This window comes from Fukomys damarensis, unplaced genomic scaffold, assembly GCF_012274545.1.
Source record: "Fukomys damarensis isolate Sample0158 unplaced genomic scaffold, DMR_v1.0_HiC HiC_scaffold_25, whole genome shotgun sequence".
NCBI lineage: Eukaryota > Metazoa > Chordata > Mammalia > Rodentia > Bathyergidae > Fukomys > Fukomys damarensis.
The window spans coordinates 32,008,158-32,028,333 of record NW_022900937.1 but is presented as its reverse complement, the minus strand read 5'-3'; the positions used below and the strand labels follow the sequence as shown (position 1 = coordinate 32,028,333).

Below are 20,176 nucleotides of genomic sequence, written 5' to 3'. Positions count from 1 at the left end.
CACTGCCCGGGACTCCTCCTCTCCTCCTCCTCTCCTCTGTCTGCTTCCGCAGCCTTCTCCTCCAGCTGCGCTGCTCACGCCCGCAGCGGTCTGCACACGGCCTGCTGGGTACAGTCCCGGGCCCAGTCCCGGGCCCAGCCCCGGCCTGTGCGGGTGAAGAGGCGGAGGGGGTCTGCGGCCCAGCGCTGCTCAGGGAGGAGACCACAGCCCTTGCGGCGCCGAGACCCACTTCTAGGATGAAGGGCTCGGTGAGCTGGGGCTCCTGTGAGGCCTCAGCTGCCTCCTCTCCAGCTATGCTCTTCATTTTACTTAAGACAAAACTTGTTAAAGAACAAATTATACATCTGCTTTTCAAAAGCCTCAGATTTCTTATTTTTTTTGCAATATGGGGGCTTGGACCCAAGTCCTATGTGCTGAGCTAGCTGCAACCCCAGCCCTTTTTACTTCTGAGACAGGGTCTCACTAAGTCACTAGCTGCCAGGGTTTATACTTGTGATCCTCCTGCCTCAGCCTCCCACAGCTTCAGATTTCCCAAGGACCACACATACAGTGCTAAGTATTTTTGAAATGAAACAGCTCTGACAGTAGTGCTTTTATAATTTTGCGAAAATTAAGATGGGGAAAAAAACTCACTGAAGGATTAATACCTCCTTTTCCTGGCTAGAATATGGTGTAGCTTTCTTGATTTTTTTTTTCCTATTTCCCTTCTCAATAAGGGCAGAAAATGGGGGAAATACCACATGCACTTTAAAAGCAAGGACCCCTCCAACACAGAAAGATCCAAGTTACTAGCAAGAAAATGCAGGCCAGGGATGAGCGCATGGCACAGTGCTGGCCTGGGTTGTGAGAAGGCAGAGCCGACCGGGCGTCCACTGCCTGTGACAGGACCTCACCTTCGCTTTCTTTTTCCAAGAAGACTTTTGCTTCTCTTCTTCTTCCTCCATTAATTTGAGAGCCAGTTCTTTGTTAACTTTTGGCAACTTCTAGTAAAAGGAAGAGAAGAAAAGCCGTAGTACATTTTAGCTTCAAAGGCATTCGTGCTGTCAGGAGAGGAATCCCACAGCCAGGAGGTAACCGCGCCTCTTGCCCATGGGGACTCAGGGAGATGCGGTGCTGTCGCCATCTGTGTCGAGGGCGACTCGTGCTGAGGGGCAGGGGCTCCACCCTGTGGGTCCCCTCACACAGAGCCCGGGATTTCCAAACTGCAGCCACACGGAACACCCCGGGGCTCCCTCAGGGGGACCGAGCCAGGCGCTCTGGGCCACCTCCAGCCATGCTGTCGCTCAGTCCCTCCGGAGAAAACTCAGAGTATTACCCTCTGGCAGCAAATATACCACAGCTATGAGTAAGGCGCGTGCACTCAAAACACAAAAAATGAAAAGGAGGCCAGGTTTCTCTGGAATGATAGGTGAAATGCAAACGCACCGTTTCCAACGGTCACACCGCTAGTGCCGTTTACCTTTAACTGGACTCGCTGTGCCCGCGTCTCTTCTATCTTCTGCCGAATTTTATCTTTCCTGTACTCTTCGTAAGCGAACGGGTTGACCATCAGTTTCACCTTTTCAAAATGAACAACAAAGGGCATTTAGCATTTAGCAGGGCAGCCACGCCAGCCGCTGGGCCAGAGGGCAGCGCTGCAGCCGGCCTGCGCTTACCCTGTGATAGAGCTTGATGTCCATGAAAAAGCCGTGCATGTAGGCGCGGAGGAAGGGCGAGCCGATGAGGTGTGTGAGCCCTGGGGAGGGAAGCAGAGCAGGGCCTCACCCGGAGTGCACAAAACAGCCATTCTTCCCAATTTCACTCTGAAATCCCCAATCAGATTTCACTTTGAGCAAACATTTAGGGATTAGAATTACTAATTTGCAACATCTACAGAAAACATTCAATCTACTTCATTAATACCACCCTTAGCCAGTGGGGTGGCACACGGCTGTAACGCCAGCCCTTGGAGGCTGAGGCAGGAGGATCGCCGTGAGTTTGAGGCCAGTCTGGACTACATCGCAAGGCCCCGCCTCAAAAAAACCAAAACCAAAAACAGTATCACCCTTATTTATCATAGATAGCACACTAATAAAAATGATGAAAAAGTCTTCATGAGTTATGACAAACTGGTAAGGAAGGTTCTTTTTTTGGTACTGGGGATCAAACCCCTGAGCAGGAGGATTCTTTATATTAAGTTTTTAGATTTTGGAATTCCACCAACTCATCTAACTTAAAAAGCAATTGTGGGGCCAGGTATGGTGATACAGGCCATACACCAGCTACTCAGGAGGCAGAGGCAGAATGACTCAATGTTCAGTGCACCCCAGGCAACTGAGTGAGACCCTATCTCACAGTAAATAAAAGGTGGACACGGTTCACGCCTGAAATCCCAGCACTCTGGGAGGCTGAAGCAGGAGGATTGCAAGTTCGAGACCAGACTGAGTAACTTAGCAAGATCCTGTCTCAAAAAAAAAAAATCTGCAGGGGCCGGGATTTAGCTCAGTGGTACCACGCCTGCCTTGCAAGCACAAGGTCCCGAGTTTGATCTCTGGTACGGGGGTCGGGGGGGTTGTCTGTAAAATTTTTTAAAAGGCTGGAGATGCAGCTCAATGCAAAGGCTCTGGGTTCAAGCCCCAGTACTACAAAAAATAAAAATGAAATAAAACAAAACAGGCTGGGGCACAGCTCAGTGATACAGCAGTTGCCTAGCGTGCATGACATTCTGGATTCAGTCCCTAAAATCATCATAATTAAAAGGCAGTTTGGGGAGCAACAGTAAATGCAAACTTCACACTACCAAGAGGGAACTGGCCAGGGAGGGACGCAGAGACCATTCTCTCCTTTGTTTCCGAAGACAAGGACATCGTCACAACAACACCGTCAAAGGACACAGCGTCCCCCACATATCCACACGCTCCTACATGCGGGGCCACAGGGTCTGTACCGCTCTCCATCGCAGCCTTGTGGGCACCCAGCCCGGATGTGTCCGGCCTCACCCGGAGCGGCCGCTGCACTGGCGTCTTGCACACTGGTGGCGCCGGGCGCCGGGCCCGAGGAGTGTGCGGCCTCAGGACCGCTGCAGATTCGGGGAGCAGAGGGCACAGGGTCCAGGGCAGACACTGCACCAGGCATCTGAGGACAGAGGGAAGGGAGCGGCGCAGCCTTACTTCTGCCCTAAGATAAATGACTTAGAGGGCGGCACATGTGATGCCGAAATCTACAGGAAAGGGTGACCTGTTTAATATTAAAAGATAGAAATACACGAAGATGCTTTCTAGTGTAACTGCTATCTTGCTGATAAAACTATCTGTACAGATTTTATTTTTAATGGGCAGTGCGATTACCTTTAAACAAGATGTGCCTAAACTGCTTTTCTCATCCTAAGTAAACAGTTATTCTGAAAAAGTATCCAAAATATATTAAAGGCAGTAGTTTAAAAAACCTGCAAAAGCCAGGTATGGTGCTGCAAGCCTGTGATCCCAGCACTCAGGAGGCTGAGGCAGGAGGATGCCTATGAGTTCAAAACCAGGCTGGGCTACATAGTGAGACCCTGGCTCAAAAACAAACAAACAAACCTAAAATGAAAAGCAAAGCAAAACAAAAACACCACAAAATAACCATGACTCTCCCCTTGGGGCTGCCCTGGGGCCGTTGCTGAGGGTGCTGGGGTAGAAGGCGTTGTCACCCTATAGTCATCCAGCAGTCACCTCTCTGGGACGCGACACCTCTGTCTTTACAACATATTAAGTGGAAGAATTAATTCTGTCTGGATTAACTATGCTGAGATACAGATGATAAATAAGGTTCAGAACCGCTCAATTAACCTAATTGTACCGACTATTCTTTTAATAGTCCGCCGCTACTTTCATCTACTTCTCCAGCCGCACTGCCCAGACTTGTGGATAGGGACCCTGTGCGTTCCCACTCCTAGCCGAACCACATCAGTGGGGCCCGGCCGCGGCTGCCGCAGTGGGGAGGACACTCCCGCGGGCTGCGTCCCAGCCCAGTTTCCCTCTGCAGCGTGGGGCCGGGCCACGGCAGCACCTGCTGTGGCGGCTGAGAGCACGGAAGGGCAGGAAGTCACAACGGCCCTCTGGAAGCCCACACTAGTTACCAGTATCGCTCAGCACCTCCTCTGAGCCCTGTGGGCCTGAAGGTCGGGTTCCGGAGCTCTGAGATTTGGAGAACTTGTGTGGACTCCATGCTGCCACAGGCCAGGCCCCCGGAGCGTGAGGTCAGGAGGTGTGGAGCCAGTAAGGGGGTGCCCAGTGGAGGTCCTCAAGGCTCCTCCTTCTACTGTTTTTAGAAATGGGGTGGTTGAGATAAGGTCTCTTGCTATGTAGTCCAGGCTGGCCTTGCATCACAGCAATCCTCCTGCCTCAGCCTCCCCAGAGCTGGGATTACAGGCAAAGAAATTGTTTCTCTTTATAAACTGGTGACCTCAGGTGTGTGTCAGTGACGGACAGCTGACCGGCACAGTGGCAGGTGCTCACTCCTAATCCAGAAGCCAATGGCAAAACCGGAGACTTTGGAGTGGGTTGAGAATTCAATCCATGATTCTAAATTTTGGATCAGGACTTTCATAAGCGAAGCTAAAAGGGAACCAGAAACTATGGAGGTGCAGTCTCTGAGATATCTTCCCCTTCTACTCAAGTAGCGCTGACAAAAATTACTGCTTTCTTGACAGCTTTCTGTATGTAGCTAATAGGCTAAAAGAAATCACTTCTTGTCTCAGATACAGAAAACTTCAGGAAGTTGGATTTATCTTGATCTCTTCTCTAAGCAGAGATAGCAAATGTGACAACTTACAGTTTAATCCCTGATTTAGTGAAAAGATTGGGAAAATCAGAGAGATAAGGTTTAGCCAATTTTAGTGTTCAGAACGTGAAAAAAAAAAAAGGGAGGACATCACAATTTTTTTACCTAAGTTTTCGAGGTCTTTTTTGGTGACGAATTTGTAATCATCATAGACCGTGCTCTCCGGGTTTTCTTCTAACTCTTCCGTCAAGTTGTCCAGGAAAGAGCACCACCGGGGTGCGGGACCCAGGACCTGCAGGGTTCAGGGAGGTCAGCCACTCGTACTCTCTGCGGCTAAGATCCAGCCACAGCAGAACAAGGCTTACTTCAATCTAAAAAACAATTTTTTTGAGACAGGGTCTCGCTGTTAGCTCAGGCTGGCCTCAGACTCAGTGACCCTACTGCCTCAGCTTCCTGAGTGGTGGGATGACAGGTGTGCACCATCACGTACCCCCTTAGATCGAATTTAAGCCTTATTTCTACTAGACATATTGAAAAATAACTATAACATGTGTAATGAACAAGTAGGTAGTGGAAAAGAATAAACAAAGTAGGGAGAATCTAAGCATGAAGGGGAAACATTAGTGAATGTTCTTTCTTTCCTTTTTCTTTTCTTTATTTGGCAACAAGGATTGAACTCGGGCCCTTGCACTTTTGAGGCAGGCAGAGGAACCACTGAGCTAAATCCCCGGCCATCACTTGCTAAGTATACTCTGCACTGTAAGGCCTGCTTCATTTAGTCTGTTTTGTTTTGGTTTTGGTTTTTTGAGACAGGGTCTCACTATGTAGTTGAGACTGACCTGGAACTCACTGTGTAGCCCAGGCTGGTCTCGAACTCACAGCAATCCTCCTGCCTCAGCCTCCGAGTGCCGGGATTACAGGCGTGAGCTACCACGCCCGGCTTTCATTTAATCTGTTTAAAATTAGCATTGCTGACCTTAGCTGATAACAATGTATTTTATAGTCTTGAACGCCTACAGTTTAAAATCTTCAATGTCCTCCACAGGCAGTGCATGTTAGCGGGCGCGGTGCAGCCGTCACCATGACAGCGCATGTCTCAAAACCTGTGTGCAGCAACCAATACAGCGTGCACATTTTTTGTAGATTAAAAATGAACTACTTGGGCTGGGGACTTAGCTCAGGGGCACTAGGCCTGCCGGGCAAGAGCAAAGTCCCGAGTTCAATTCCTGGTACTGGAAAAAAGAGAGAGAACTGCTTGAAATTCTGCACATTCATGGACTTCAGGCCTGACCTACGGCAGATGGCCAGGACTCACGAGTTATCACAATGGAAGGCTGAGGAAGGGGATGGAACAGAGTTTATAACCGATGGCCCAAGCTGTGAAGAGTGAGGTTCATAACCCCCAGGTCCTACAGAAAGCCGAGCTGCTCCACATGTTTTATTGCTGCTCTCTTTTCCCACCGCAACAGTGCGCTGCTGACAGGAGCAAGCGGATCTCCGGGTGACATCGGGCCTGTCTGTTTTGGGAGTGATTAACTTACTCCAAAATTACATCGGAAAGCAGTCAGCCTAGCCTAACCCTTTGGGAGGAGGGTAGGTAGCAGGAAGCGCGTCATAACAAAAGGAAAACAGTCCGGTCAACACGCTCTTCGATAACAAAAAGGGGAGACGCCAGCTCTTCGGCAAGATCCCGCCTCCAGCAAAAGGTGCCAGGTGGTCAGAGGCTGAGGACGGAGCTCAGGGAGACGGGAACGAGGCTTGGTGGGCAGCGGGCCTGAGCAGCTTCCACACACGCCACTGTGCAGAGAGCAGACTCGATGCACTCAGTGGTTTGACCGGAACTGCAAAAGACAAAAGAAAAGGCACTTCGGGGCCGGGATGCAGCTCAGCGGCACCGCACCTGCCTTGTAAGCACAAGGTCCTGAGTTTGATCCCTGGCCCCAAAAAAGAAAAGGCACTGTAAAAAATTCAATGTAGACTACCTTTTCAAGGAATTGATGTGATTTTAAGCAATTTTTAGGACAGTAGCTTGAAGGAACAAATATTCATACGCAATGCTACCTCCCAGGAAGCACGGTGATGCGCCTCAGACCCCGAGCAGGACGGGCTCAAGGCGTCTGTACTGCGGGTCCCACACACACAGGGAGTGCAGAGTCCACAGGTGTCTCCGAATCGGGGAAGCAGCGTGCAGGACAGGGCCTCTCTTCCTGTCCCAGGATGGCAGCCCACCACCCATTTCCCAGAACATGAGGCCCAAGACACTGTCTTCGTGGGAAGTGGGAACCACATCTGTTTGGCTAAGCACCGAATTTCCAGTACACAACGGTGGCTGCCGAGGGGGGCTGCTCAATAAATGCCTGACCCTCCTCGGAGAGCGCCAATCTCAAGTACGCAGGGCGGAAGACGGAAAGGTCTTCGGGGAAAGCATTCTCAGACGGTTTACCTCTTCTTATTAAGGTAAAAGCACGTGTACACCCCACAAAGCTATCAGGTGGGAGAACAGGACCGTGAGTCGGGTCCATCTCCACTGTACACGACGGGGACCCCGGCTGCCCTCCAGCCGCTGGACCCTGTGGTTGCTCAAAGCCCAAGCTGGTGTCTGCCGATCACCTCTGCCCTCTCCCACCGGAGCACCGCTTAGCCTAGCATCTCCATGTTCAGGGCAGCTGCCATTTTCCCCGAGTATTTTCAACCTGGCTTCAGATCATGGGCGTGCACCCCGCAGAGAGGAAGGGTGGCAGCGGGCGTAACAAATCCCCGCCCCAGCCTGGCCCACTCCCGTGTCCCCCCGTTACTCTGCCATCAGCCATCTGGCCGTGCCATGGTTTGGAATCTCCTCTCCGGAGACCGGTCCAACCATGGCATAGCCCCTGCCGGCAGATTCACAGCCACCGCGCTTTATAGGAGGAAACATTTCCGTCAAAAACAAAATTAAGTCTAGTAGTTGAATTAATCACATTCCCCCAGTTCCTTTCAAAGAGGAAAACATTAGAACCACTGGAACAGAGAGGAAATGGTGCTTTCCACTGGCACGGCTGCCCGCAGGCTTTATCTGCATCTGGCTCTCCACAGGGCAGCAGGAGGGCTCCTGCCTCGCCTGGGGACCTGCGGCACTGCTGTGTAAACACCCCTTGCTTCCTTCATGGCCACAGTTAGCCGAGCACGGCGACACACCTGTAATCCCAGCACTCGGAAGGCTGAGGCAGGAGGGTCACCACAACTCCGAGGCCAGGCTGGGCTACACAGTGAGTTCCAAGGCCACCGGAAGTACAGTCTAGCAGTACAGTGTGCGCCTGGTCCAAGTGAGGCCCTGGGTTCAATCCCAGGAACGCTGGGGGAAAGGGTTCTGCGTTTTCTGTGTGTCATCATTATCGTTACATTCTATAAATCTGCCAGACCCATCCCTGCATGTTTTTCTATGTTTTTATACCGCAACCTTAAGAAATTTGTTCCAGAAAACCAGAAGCTTGTTCCGTTTCAAAGTTTATTTATCTGTTAATGACCTTTTCTCTTTTTGTTTTGTTTTTTTTTTTTTTTTTTTTTTTTGGTACCAGGAATCAAACTCAGGGCCTCACACTTCACCTTTTCATTCCCAAGAAATTCCTAAAGTCAAAGGTCAGTAAAAGGAGAGCACTGAAATGTGATTCATCTGATTGCTACAGGGCCAATAGCAACCCTGTCAAATCTTGTAAACGGGGATATGCAGTCCCCAAAGATGAAAGGGTTCCCATCAAGTGAGGTGTAGGGGTGCACACCTGTAATAACCAGCACCCAGGAAGCTGAGTCAGGAGGGTCTCTGTGAGTTTGTGGCCAGCCTGGGCTACCCAATGAGTTCAAGACCAGCCTGAAGTATACAATGAAACTCCTGTCTCAAAGCACGTGTGCTCCTGTGTCTGGGGATGCAGCTCAGAGGCACAGCACCTGCCTGGCAAGTGTAAGGCCTTGAGTTCGATTCCCAGTACCAAAAAACAAACAAAAAAATATGCTTCTGATTTTTTGGGGGTGGCACTAGGAATTGGACTTAGAGCCTCACACATGTGAGGCAAGTACTTTACCAATGAAACATGTTCCAGCCCTTTTTGATTTTTATTTTGAGTCAGGGTCTAACTAAATTGCCAAGGCTGGCCTTGAACTTGTGATCCTCCTGCTTCAGCCTCCTGAGTGGCTGGGATTACAGGTATATACCACTGCGCCTGGAGTATGCTTAATTTTAAAACTCAAACTTCTCATATATTTTGGTAGTGGACAAGACTAAATAGGCTTGAAAATTCAACTCATGGATCCTCTGGAGGCTTCAAACTCTGAACCAACTTAGCAGCGTTTCAAACACAGAGACCAGATAGTCCTGCTAAACTGAGGAATGCGGAAACAGTTACTCTCCGAGAGTCCACTGCAGTCTGAGAAACATTTTATTCAAAACCATGAAATTCCTTCATAAAACAAACCTCTAAAAGTCATTAGGTATGCAGGGTTACATTTAGTTAACCTAAGTCATACTCATTTGAAGTGGAAGTGAAATACTTTTCAGAGAAAACCACAAGCACTACATTAAATAGCACGGAAAAGGCTTCAGCTTCTATTCTGCCGTTACTATTCAAAGCAAAAAGAAAGAACAAGAAAAAGAGAGAGAAGACCTCGGCTGTCCTCATCTCCTTGGGGAAACACGTCCCTAAGGTCAACCCTGCACACCCCTTGCTGTTCATCGATCCCACTTGAAATTCCTGAGCTGTTCCCTCCAGTTCCCGCCCACAGTTTGCTCAAACAAGGTCTCCCAGCAATGCCCACGCCTCAGCGTGCACCCCCGGACACTCACGCCTGGCCCGGGGAGGCTTCCCCAGCTCCGGCCCAGGACCAGGCGGCTGGGTGCACCAGCCAGAGGTTTCCGGCTCGCCCTACTTCTTTGCAGATGAAGTGATTCATAATTTTCAGCCGATTCTTCCTACCTTCCCAACCTTAATTCTGAAGTCTATGAAAAAACAAAGGTCACCATGCTGTTTAAAAACACCTGGGGGAGAAAGCTTGGCAGAAATAACCAAGAGTAAAAATTTAAAAACTCTATGAATACACCCTCAAGGTTTTGCACCTCGACGCTGCCACCTGCCAGCGAGCAGTTACTCATCTCCGGGGTTCAGGCACAGACAGCGACCCTGGAGGACACAGCCAGCGCAGGGAGAGTCAGATTTTCCATGTGATCCCACATAAAGACCAAGGAGGGTACAGGACAACAAAAGAGAAGGGCGAAAGCACCCAATGGGGCTCAATCGCATGAAATGTGGGCAGAGCGGCTTCTGAGTCCCAGGAGGGTGTCATCTCCTCTCGGCTCGGTGTGGCAACTGCACCCAGCCCGCAGGTCACCGTGAGCCCAAAGCCGGCCGGAGGGAGGGAGGTCGGATGGGAAGCACAGGCCCCGGGCAAGCTGACCGTGGCTCCAGGGTCGGCAGCCCCTATGCCCACCAGCTGCCAGGAGGCCAGGCCTCGGGGAACCGACAGCCACGGCAGGAAGCCACACGGTTAGAGTAGGACCGTGTAACAAAATGCCACGCAAAAGAAAGCCCCTGGGAGCAGCACCGTGAGGGCCAGGATCCTCTAGATCACCCACACTGTGAGTGAGCCTGTGTGACTTGCTGCAGAGAACGCACACAGCGGTGGGAGGGGGCTAAGAGGCGCTCTTCGGTGTGGGGGATGGACTTTGATGCAAAACTGGAGCATTTCTTCTAGTGCAAAACAACAGCCCCAAGACGATGCGGGAACAGAACAGAAACAGACAAGGAGGGGCCAGCAGGCTCAGGCTGCCAGGCCGAGCACCAAGCCTCGCGCATGTGCACACTCTCGATAAAGGGACAGAGCCGAGAGCCGGCCTATCACCCGTGGCGGGGGCTGTCAGGGAGCACCTGAGCAGGACTCACGCTGTTTACTGACAGAAGACCTTCAGAACGGACACGCTAAACATGACAGTTTTTGGTTTTTGAAACAGGGTCTCATTTTGTCGTCCTGGCTGGCCTCGAACTCTCAGTGATCCTCCTGCCTCAACCTCACAAGTGCTGGGATCACAGGTGTGAGTCACCGTGCCCAGCACAGAGATGACAATTTTTTTTTCTCCAGAAAAGCCAACAACCTGACTCACAACCTTTAGTCCTTTCTGGGGAGATGAAGCAGAAAAATGGTAGAGACTCCCTCCGGAAGCAGCTCGACTCCACCTATGGGAGAGCACGGCTCTGGACAACTCAGCCTTTCCAAACCCGAGCTGCATGTCGCTCCCTCAGCTCATCAGCCCCTCTGCCTCTCACCTCTCCGTGACTCACCTGGCGCCCCGCCCGCCCTGGTCCCCGTCAGGTGCCCCCACAGGCCCTGCAGGCAGAATCATGTGACGCGCATCGGCTCCCACTCCGGTAAGAAATAACAAAGCAGCGTCACGCTCCCAAGGCGCAGACTGAGGCCTCGCCCTTCACCGGCTGAGGGACGGTGGGCGAGGTGCCATCCACACGCCTGAGCCGCCATCCTCTTCCCCTCTCCCCTGTTCCAGGATCGACCCCTGCCCACCCCAGGCCTCCTCAGTGTCCTGCTTTCGGGAAGGCAGCCCTCGCGCGCTCCTCCAAAGCGCTGGCCAGCGGAAGACGCCGCTGCGGGTGCGCCAGAGGCGAAGGAAGCCGCGGTGTGGCATTTTCTTGAGTGAGCGGCACAGGAGCAAAGCAAGAGAAGCCCCACACCCACGAGGAGCACTTCGGGGCACGGCACTGGAGGCCCGGAGGACAGACAGGAGTGCTCCTCCCCACTCCCCCCGGGGAGACTGAGGTGAGCACAAGGCCAGCCCGAACTAGAGCCAGACCCTGTCTCAAAAACCAGAAGAAAACAATCAACATCAAATCTCCCCACCCCAAAAAACCCAAAGCCAACACAATACAAACTGTGCCATTTGTGCCTCAAATATTCCATATGCAAATTACACAGTTTGACCCAATCAAAACTGAAATTAACTTTGAAAAGGTGACAGGAAGCTCAGAAGGCGACTCCCCGGTTTTAGCACATCAGTGCTTTCCGTGTCTGCTATTCCTGAGCCCCGACAGACTGTCAAGGGAAATGGAGAGGATTTCCTTTGTTGAAAATGTCAGATACCATTGGTGCCTGAAAGCCCTTAGATTAAAATGGAAGGCCCCCATTTCCCCTTTGTTACATCCCAAACAACTTGTTTGCCTTAAAACGGAGTATGTATCAGCCACTTGATATTTGTCCTTCAAATCTCTCCTTTTTTTCTGGCTTTTTGAGACAAGGTCTATGTAGTCCAGGCTGGCCTCAGCTCAAAGCGATCCTCCTGCCTCAGCCTCCTGAGTGCTGGGACGACAGGTGTGTGTCACCACACTGGACCTCTCTCATCCTATTCAGTTATGAATATATATAATTGAAACCTGCAAATGATACCACTGCCTTAGAGGGCCACTTTGTGCCTAAAATAAAATTCAATTATGACAGATTTGCTGTAAGCTTGGGTTATTACAGAAAAGCACTAAAAAGAAATACATTTCTCTTTTTGTTAATTAGGAAAACATGACAAAAATATGCCAAGTTGGGAATCTAACTCTTCCGTGAACCTGCTGGGTTTGGCCTGTAAGTGTCCCACATTTTTTCCTTCATAAAACAAGGAAGTAAAATGTCTTACCCTTCCAGATCTTTCCTGCAGGCTTGGCTCTATCTTTGAAATGCCTTTGTTGGACCATAAATTATGCACATTATCATGATTCAAGGTACCTAACAATAGGCGTCCTGAGTGAGCCAGTGTCCAGTGAATCCTGCTCTCCTCGCACACCTGCCCCTCCTTCCTCCGGCGGCTGAGTCCCGCTGCTCTTCCTGCCGTCACAATGACCAGAACATGTGTCCTCCCCTCACAGGCCCCTGCTGCGTGATTTCACCTCCTCTCCCAGGGCCGTGAAACACGACTCCTCAGCACTTCTGAGCTTTCTCCAATGCATGACCACCTGGGATCCCACTGTCCCCACCCTCTCCACCTGCCCAGAGGAGGGACCCTGGCCCAACCGTCTCTGAGCTCACAGCTGCCCGAAACCTCCACACCTACGTCCTTTTCATTTTCATTTTCTGTTCTTTTTTTTCTTTTTTGGTACCAGGGATCGAACTTGGGTCCCTGGGCTTGCAAGGCAGGAAGCAGAACCACTGAGCTAAATCCCCGGCCCTCTTCTGTCCTTAATGCTGCTGCTGAGACCATCTCACCTGTTCGGAGCTGACCCGCTCTGCTTTGCAAACCTCTCCCTGCCCTTGATTTCTGAGATGTTCCTACAAATCACAGCCAGACCGGGCCCTGGCATGGACATCTGTTAAAACACAGGCTCTGGTTTGAGAGGCCCTGCGCATCCACTGCCTAAGTCTGATAAAATCTCGAGGATGGTAGGTGTTCAGGGCCCTGGGCTTAGTACTTTGAAGAAGTCTCACCAAGACCAGGGCCCCAGCAGACAGGCAGGACTGTCCACCGTCACCAGGGGGCGCTGTGCCCACCGCTCGAGTCCTGCCCCCGCACATGCTGAGCGCAGTTCCCAGGCTCAGGCTCCACTTGGGAGTCACACGCCAGGCAGGGAGCCAGAGAGATTAGTACTTCCGAGGTAAGTGATGAAAGCAGCTACAGATCTGTACAGAAAATACAACCTCACATACACACATGTGCTTCCTGGCCACGCCCGCCCACAGCCCTAACAGACCTGGCATCTCCAGCTGCTGCCAGCAGCACCCACCAGCCTCTGGCGCTGTCTGCATCCACCTGTACCCCGCGAGGGTTTCTCCTAGGAGCAGACAGCCCCACCTCGGAGTGCTGACTTCTGCCTTCGCAACAAATGGATCCCCCTTTTTTTGTGGTACTGGGATTAAACCCAAGGCCTTTGCCATCTCCAGGCCTTTTTTTAAATTTTGAGACAGAGGCTCACTAAATTACTACACTGCTCTAGCCATGGAACATGGAACCCTCCTGCCTCAGCCTCCCAGAAGGCTGGGATGATAGGTGTGCACCATCACGCCCAGTCTCTCCCTGTTCCAAGGTGAATTAGAGGTCTAAGACTGGGGCAACCACGTGCAGCTGCTGAGGGCAAGAACGCAGCACATTCTCAGAGGAGGATGAGGAGGGACAGCTTCCTCTGCGGGAACTTCCCGTGACCTGCACCATCTTCATCAGTGCACACTTGCGGCCAGCCCTAGGCAGTGCCAGGATAACAAGGCCTCTGAAGCCATGGCCTTCCACCTTGCCCTTCTTTCCTCACACTACCCGGATCCCAGATGTCATGACCCTAAATAGGGAGACCTAGCCAAGTGCACTGGTGAACCCCTGTAATTCCTGCACAGTGGGGCGCTAAGGCAGGAAGAATGAAAGTTTGAGCCCAGCCTGGGCAATTTAGTGACACCCCATCTCAAAATAAAAACAAAAAAGGGCTGGAAGTGTCGCTCAAGGCAAAGGTCCAAAAAATAAATGCCTAGGCTAGGCATGGTGCTGCACGTCTACAATCCCAGCACTTGGGAGGCTGAGGCAGGAGGATTACTGTGAGTTCAAGGCCAGCCTGGGCTACATAGTGAGACCCTATCTCAAAAAAACCCAAAACAAACAAACCAGCAAAAAATAAATGAAAATATGAATAAAATTTAAAGACTTTTTTTGGTACTGAAAATTGAACTCAGGACCTTGCACTTGCCAGGCAGGTGTGGTGCCAATGAGCTACATCCCCAGGAAAATGAATACAATTTTGAAATAATATTTTTTACAAAAGTGCTAAGGCCCCAACCTCAGCCTTAGCCCAGGTGGAATAGGCCGGGCCCAGGGCACAGCACCCCGTCTCACTCCCTCCAAGATGCCACAGCAGCCTGTCCAGAGTTCAGATCCACACCGGCTCACCAGCCGCCTGGGCCACAGGAAGGGTGTGCGGGAGCTCCCACCAGGGGTCCCCTGACCCCTCACTTGCACAGAGCCTTCCCGCTCCTCACGTGCTCTCTCCACTTCTGTGGCACAGTGCTGAGCCGCGCCAATGGACGGCTGAGAAATCCCTAACAGACGGTGACCTGCACGGACCCCGAGGACCCGCTCCCTAGAGGCTGAAGCACGAGGGCCGCAAGGTCAAAGCCAAAACCCTGTCTCAAAATGTGGTTGGGCAGAGTGTGAGCCGTGTGCAGCGCACGGCAGCCGGGCCCTGGGTTCAGTCCCCAGCCCTGAGGGCAACGAGGCAGAGGCCCATGGTGCGGCCCAGGGACAAGGGACATGGGACAGCCTAGGAGAGCACGAGCACCCGAGAGCACGGAGCCCACGTCAGAGCCCCGACTGGACACGCACAGGCCGGCCCGTGGGAGCCCACACAGCGCCACCCGCCTCCCGTCATGACTGCGCCCGCTCCGCACACCTGTTTCTTTCCTGTAAACTACAGGGTAAGGAAGGGCAGGTTGTAAACCACGTGCGAAAGGGACAAACGTGAGACGCTCAGATCTTTGGACCACGCAGATCGAGACCTCTTGATCAACAGCTCCAAGCTTAATAATCGGACACACTGGGCATGAAAAGAAGCCGTGAAAACCGAAGTATAAATACCAGAGTCTCAGGCCTGGCCGAGGTGCCGTCAGGCAGTTGCTCGGGAGAGAAAGTCTGGCTGTGGCTTCGCCTCCCCACACCGCAGCGCAGGGGCCCTCCCGCCAGCCCGCCCAACCCCATCTCTGCCCGTCTTACCGGGATATAATAGATGCCCATCTTGGGGGCCTCGTTGGCAGTGAGGAGCATTCCTACAAACAAACGAGGAGAGAAGTGAGCGTGGGAGAAGCGCCGCTGCCATCCGCTGAGGGTGGAGACCAGGATGACCTCGACACATCCAGCCAAAATATGACCTCAGGCCACGCGTGGTGGCGCACATCTGTCATCCCAGCACTTGGGAGGCTGAGGCAGGAGGATCCCTGAACTGCGCAGTGAGACTCTGTCTCAAGAAAGACAAAATCAAAAGGGCTGGGGATGCAGCTCAGTGTAGAGCGCTGGCGTGGTAAGTGCAAGTCCCTGGGTCCAGTCCCCTTGGACGTTTAGAAGAGAATGAAAAGCTATCAGCTTCACCAATGTACCCACGGCGGGCCGGGCACGGATCCAGGGTAGCCGCTCCATCCAAACCCGGCTCCCCCCTTCACCAGTGCTCTGGATCCACCGACTCCGTCCCACAGGGCCGGGCGGGACCAGACATGGGTCTGGAGCATAGATGTCTCAGCCACGCGCGACGCCTGGGTGCTTCACGGAGGGCGGTGTGAGACCGGGAACGGCGCTGTGAGCGACCCTGCGAGGCAGGACCCTTTCCCCACATTCTGGGCTGCTCTGCCTGAGTGGCACATGCCCGGAGGCTGAGGCAGGAGGGTCACCACAAGTTTAAGGCCAGCCTGAGCTACATAGTGAGTGCGAGGCCAGCCTGGATTACAAGGTAATACCGTGTTCCAAAAGTTTGTTTTTGCAGTCCTAGGGATTAAACCCAGGAGACACTGAGCTACACATATGGCATTTTCCTTTTTATTTTGAAAAAAGGTCTCTAAGTTGCCAAAAGTGTGATCCTCCTGCCTCGGCCTCCTGAGTGGCAGGGATTACAGCTGGGCTCCACGGCACCGGCAATCAGTACTGAACTTCCCGAGCTGGTTCTTCTGCCTGAGCGATGCCCACGCCTCCCTCCCGAGGCCCCCCGGGTTCAGCCACTGGGAGCTTCTCGGCCGCTCCTCCATCTCCACAGGCCCAGCCCGTCTCATGTCACCCTCACAGCCCCTCCTCCGGGTCTCACCCCCACATCCCACTCCCTCCCGGTGCTACTAAAGGGGTGCAGATGCGTTTCTGGGCCCATCCTTCAGGAAGCCAGGACTCTGCACTCCCTCAGCTTCCGGAGGTGCCGCTGCCATCGGCTCCATTACTGTGACCCTGGGAGAGGAAGCCAACACGAGTCTCCGCCACCTCGGGGCTAGGACAACTCAGAGCATCACTTGTGGGGCTCCTACCCAGCCTCACCTTTCCAGTTCTGGGGTCCCCACCCTGCAGCCCCTGCAGGCCCCACCTGCTGCATGAATGTGTGTGGTGCACTGCAGCTCAGCAGCCGGGGCTGGGCCCCCCGTGGGACCCTGTCCCTGCCCGCCCACTCCTGTCCCACCCCGAATGGACGCTGTGTTGAAATCTGAATGGCTGAATGGCGCCCAGCATAGAAAGCACAAAGCCCAGGATCCCACGAGGCGCCTGTTATCTCCATGCACTTGGGCTCCTGTGACCCAAATCCCTAGCCTGGTTTCCACACGCCCTCAGGAATCACACGCGAGCTCCACAGCGCTCCACACCGCCCCACCTCGCATGCCCACAGCAAGTGGTGGGGCTGAGTCACCCGCACCACTTCCTGTCAGCCTCCCAGCGGGGCGGACACCAGGGACTGCCGTGACCAAGCCAAACTGCCCGAAGAGCACAGTGCAGCTCAGACCCCAAACCCGTGGTGAGTGTGGGCCTCAGGGCACACCCTGGCCGCGCGACACACACCTGAGCCAGGGTACAGGCAGACGTCATTGAGGTTGTGTTCCGGCTCCAAGGAGGTAAATATTTTCCCCTAGAATGGGAAGCAGAAATACATGATTAGGGTGGTTAAAAAAGGCAGTGTCCTCTAGAGAGACTGGAGAGAGGACTTAGCTGTCCACTGCCACATACAGAAGTGCAAAAGCACTGCAGAATTTAGAACCGAAGCTGTCCTGTCATTCTAGCACTGGGGAGGCCGAGGCAGGAGGATCACTGCACATTTGAGGCCAGCATGAGGTACAAAGCAAGAACCTGTCTCAAAAAGCAAAACAAAAAAACAAAAACAAACAGGCATGGTGGTGCACACCCGTAGTCCCAGAACTCAGGAGGCTGAGGCAGGAGGATCGCTGCAAGTTCAAGACCAGCCTGGGCTACGTAGTGAGTTGCAGGTCAGTCTCAACTACATAGTGAGACCCTGTCTCAAAAACAAAACAAAACAAACAAACAAAAAACAACCAACCAACCAAACGAACACAAAACGATTTAGAACTGAAAACCTTCAGAGAATGTGATTATGACTGATCAAATGCTCGCAGTTTAGAGGTGAAGAAACCGAGGCCCTGAGAGAAGAGGTGATTTGTGTGAGGGGAAAACCCCAAGTTTTAAACGTGATACCTGAATGGCAGGCAGGGAAAGGGAAGGGTTAGAACACGGCGTGCAGAACTGTGCCTGGGACCCCACCAGCTCAGAGAGGGCGCGGGGGAGAGGAGAGGGTGGGAGGTGCAGGAGGGAACCACATGGCAAAGGCAGAAACGCTGCTATCTCAGGTGTGAAGAGCTCGATGGAATCAGAAAAATGAAGGGCGGCGAAGACAGACAGAAGCGGGTGCAAAGTGGGCTGTGGGGCGACACCTGCAACTGCAGCACTCAGGAGGCTGAGGCAGGAGAAGCGTGAGGCCTAGGCCAGCCTGGACTTGTCCGAAGAGAAAAGGGTGTGGGACGGATAGAGAAAGGCAAAGAGAAAGATAAACAAGTCAGGCAAGAGAGCAAGTCCTGCAAACTGAGTAATGTGGGTGTCAGTCTGGAGGAAGCATTTAGTCATGAGAAACATGACTGCAGCATCTGGGAGTCATCGCCAAAGCCTCGGGGAGCTCTGGGCAGAGGGGCGCAGGGAGCAGAGCCGGGGATGGAGTGGGCTGTGCGCTCAGAGACCCCGCCCAGCTCTCATTCCACACAGCCACAGCACGCAGCCACCACTCTCCTTCCCACGTTCCTGGCAAGAGCATGAGGCCGTAAGAGCATGGGACAAAAGGGAAAAGAACGGACACAAGTTATTGCCTGCAGTCCCAGCACTCGGGAGGCTGAGGCAGGAGGATCGCCAAGACTTCAAGGCCAGCTTGGGCTACACAGCCAGACTGTGTCTTCACAAAAAAAGATGTTGTTTCTAATTAAAGATAAACAATTCTTAAAAGCATTGTTATACTGGATCCATTTTTCCAATATACTGGAAGAACTATTCTCAAAATATTTAAGTTTCAAAATAAAAAACGAAAAGCAGGTAGACTAAAATCAGAAATACAGAATTTTGTTTAAAAAATCACTTGAGGAGTTGAGAAGAGGGAATGCCACAATGTTCTTAAGAAAATACTGTTTTTATTTTTATTTAGGGCTGGGGATTTAGCTCAGTGGTTCCACCACCTGCCTCGCAAGCTCAAGGTCCTGAGTTCAATCTCTGGTACTTAAAAAAAAAAAAAAAAGTACCGGTCATTTATTTATTTATTTATTTGAGATAGGGTCTCACTGTGTAGTTCAGGCTGGACTTACACTCACTGTGCAGCCCAGGCTGGCCTTGAATTCATGGCAATTCTCCTGCCTCAGCCTCCTGAGTACTGAGATTACAGGCGTGTGCCAACATACCCAGCTATGTTTTTAAAGAAGTAACCGCAAAACTGTCATCTCTGATGTCCACTTCTTCGAGCAGGGAAGATGTAGGACGTAGGATGACACTGCGAGGAAGGAGGCTGTAGTTCTTGAAGACTTTCCTAGGTCTGGGAGAGCCCCAGCTCGCTAGAGATATGTCCTTAAGGATGGATTTTTTACTGAAACAAGGTTTTGCTATGCAGCACAAGCTGACCTTTAATCTGCAATCCTCCTGCCTCAGCCTCCTGAGTGCTGCGATTACAGGCGTGAACCACATATGCTCCAAGGCCCAACTCAGGGAGAGACTTTTTAAACAATGATCGTTTTTCTTTACCTGACTCAGCATCAAAAGTAAAAGCCAATGTTAGCAAGGCAGAAAACCTCTGAACAGGAAGAACTCCATCTTGACTTTGTAAATACGTTTTTTATCCTGAGTAACTGACTTCCTCTTCCAAATTCCCAAATGGCTACTGGGATCTCTTTCAAGAACTCACATCTCTATCTCTCTCTCTCTCTCTCTCTCTCTCTCTCTCTCTCTCTTTCTCTCTCCCACCCCGATCTTTATTCACACACACACACACACACACACACACACACACACACACACACACACGGAATAAAAGGAACATTAGGGACATGTGCAAATAAAAAAGGAAGTGGGCCAGAGATTTAGCTCAGCGGTTCGGTGACCTGCCTTGCAAGGGCAAGGACGCGAGTTCAATCCTTGGTACCAAAAAAAGAAAGTAATTTCAACAAAAGACACCTACTGAGTTCTTATTCCACATTTTGATGATGCGCGAGTCTGCCGACAAAATCAAATCTAAAGTGTCCTGGAAGTGGATGGACTTGATGGGCAGCCCATACTGGTGATCCTTCACTAGCAGTGGCTTACTGGATCGAAGGTCATATAATAAAACCTGAGAGAAAAACACGAGTTACTTTGCTGAAACAAAACATTCTCCCTTAAAAGTACGAAGAGTGGCTTCCAAGTGTTTTATTTTTGTTTTTGTTTAGCCCAGGCTGGCCTCAAACTCAC

General features: G+C 51.9%; 1 protein-coding gene across 1 annotated transcript in view; it reads right to left on the bottom strand.

The window, feature by feature from the left end:
- Nol10 (nucleolar protein 10) overlaps nt 1-20,176 on the bottom strand; it is a 53,450-nt gene that overhangs the window by 15,958 nt on the left and 17,316 nt on the right. Inside the window, exons 11-17 of the mRNA XM_010629129.2 lie at nt 19,908-20,057; nt 17,249-17,315; nt 15,440-15,492; nt 4,906-5,032; nt 1,656-1,735; nt 1,460-1,558; nt 894-983 (exon numbers count right to left, since the gene is read on the bottom strand). Coding sequence (XP_010627431.1) covers nt 894-983; nt 1,460-1,558; nt 1,656-1,735; nt 4,906-5,032; nt 15,440-15,492; nt 17,249-17,315; nt 19,908-20,057 — 666 coding nt within the window. The remainder of the gene's footprint in view (nt 1-893; nt 984-1,459; nt 1,559-1,655; nt 1,736-4,905; nt 5,033-15,439; nt 15,493-17,248; nt 17,316-19,907; nt 20,058-20,176) is intronic.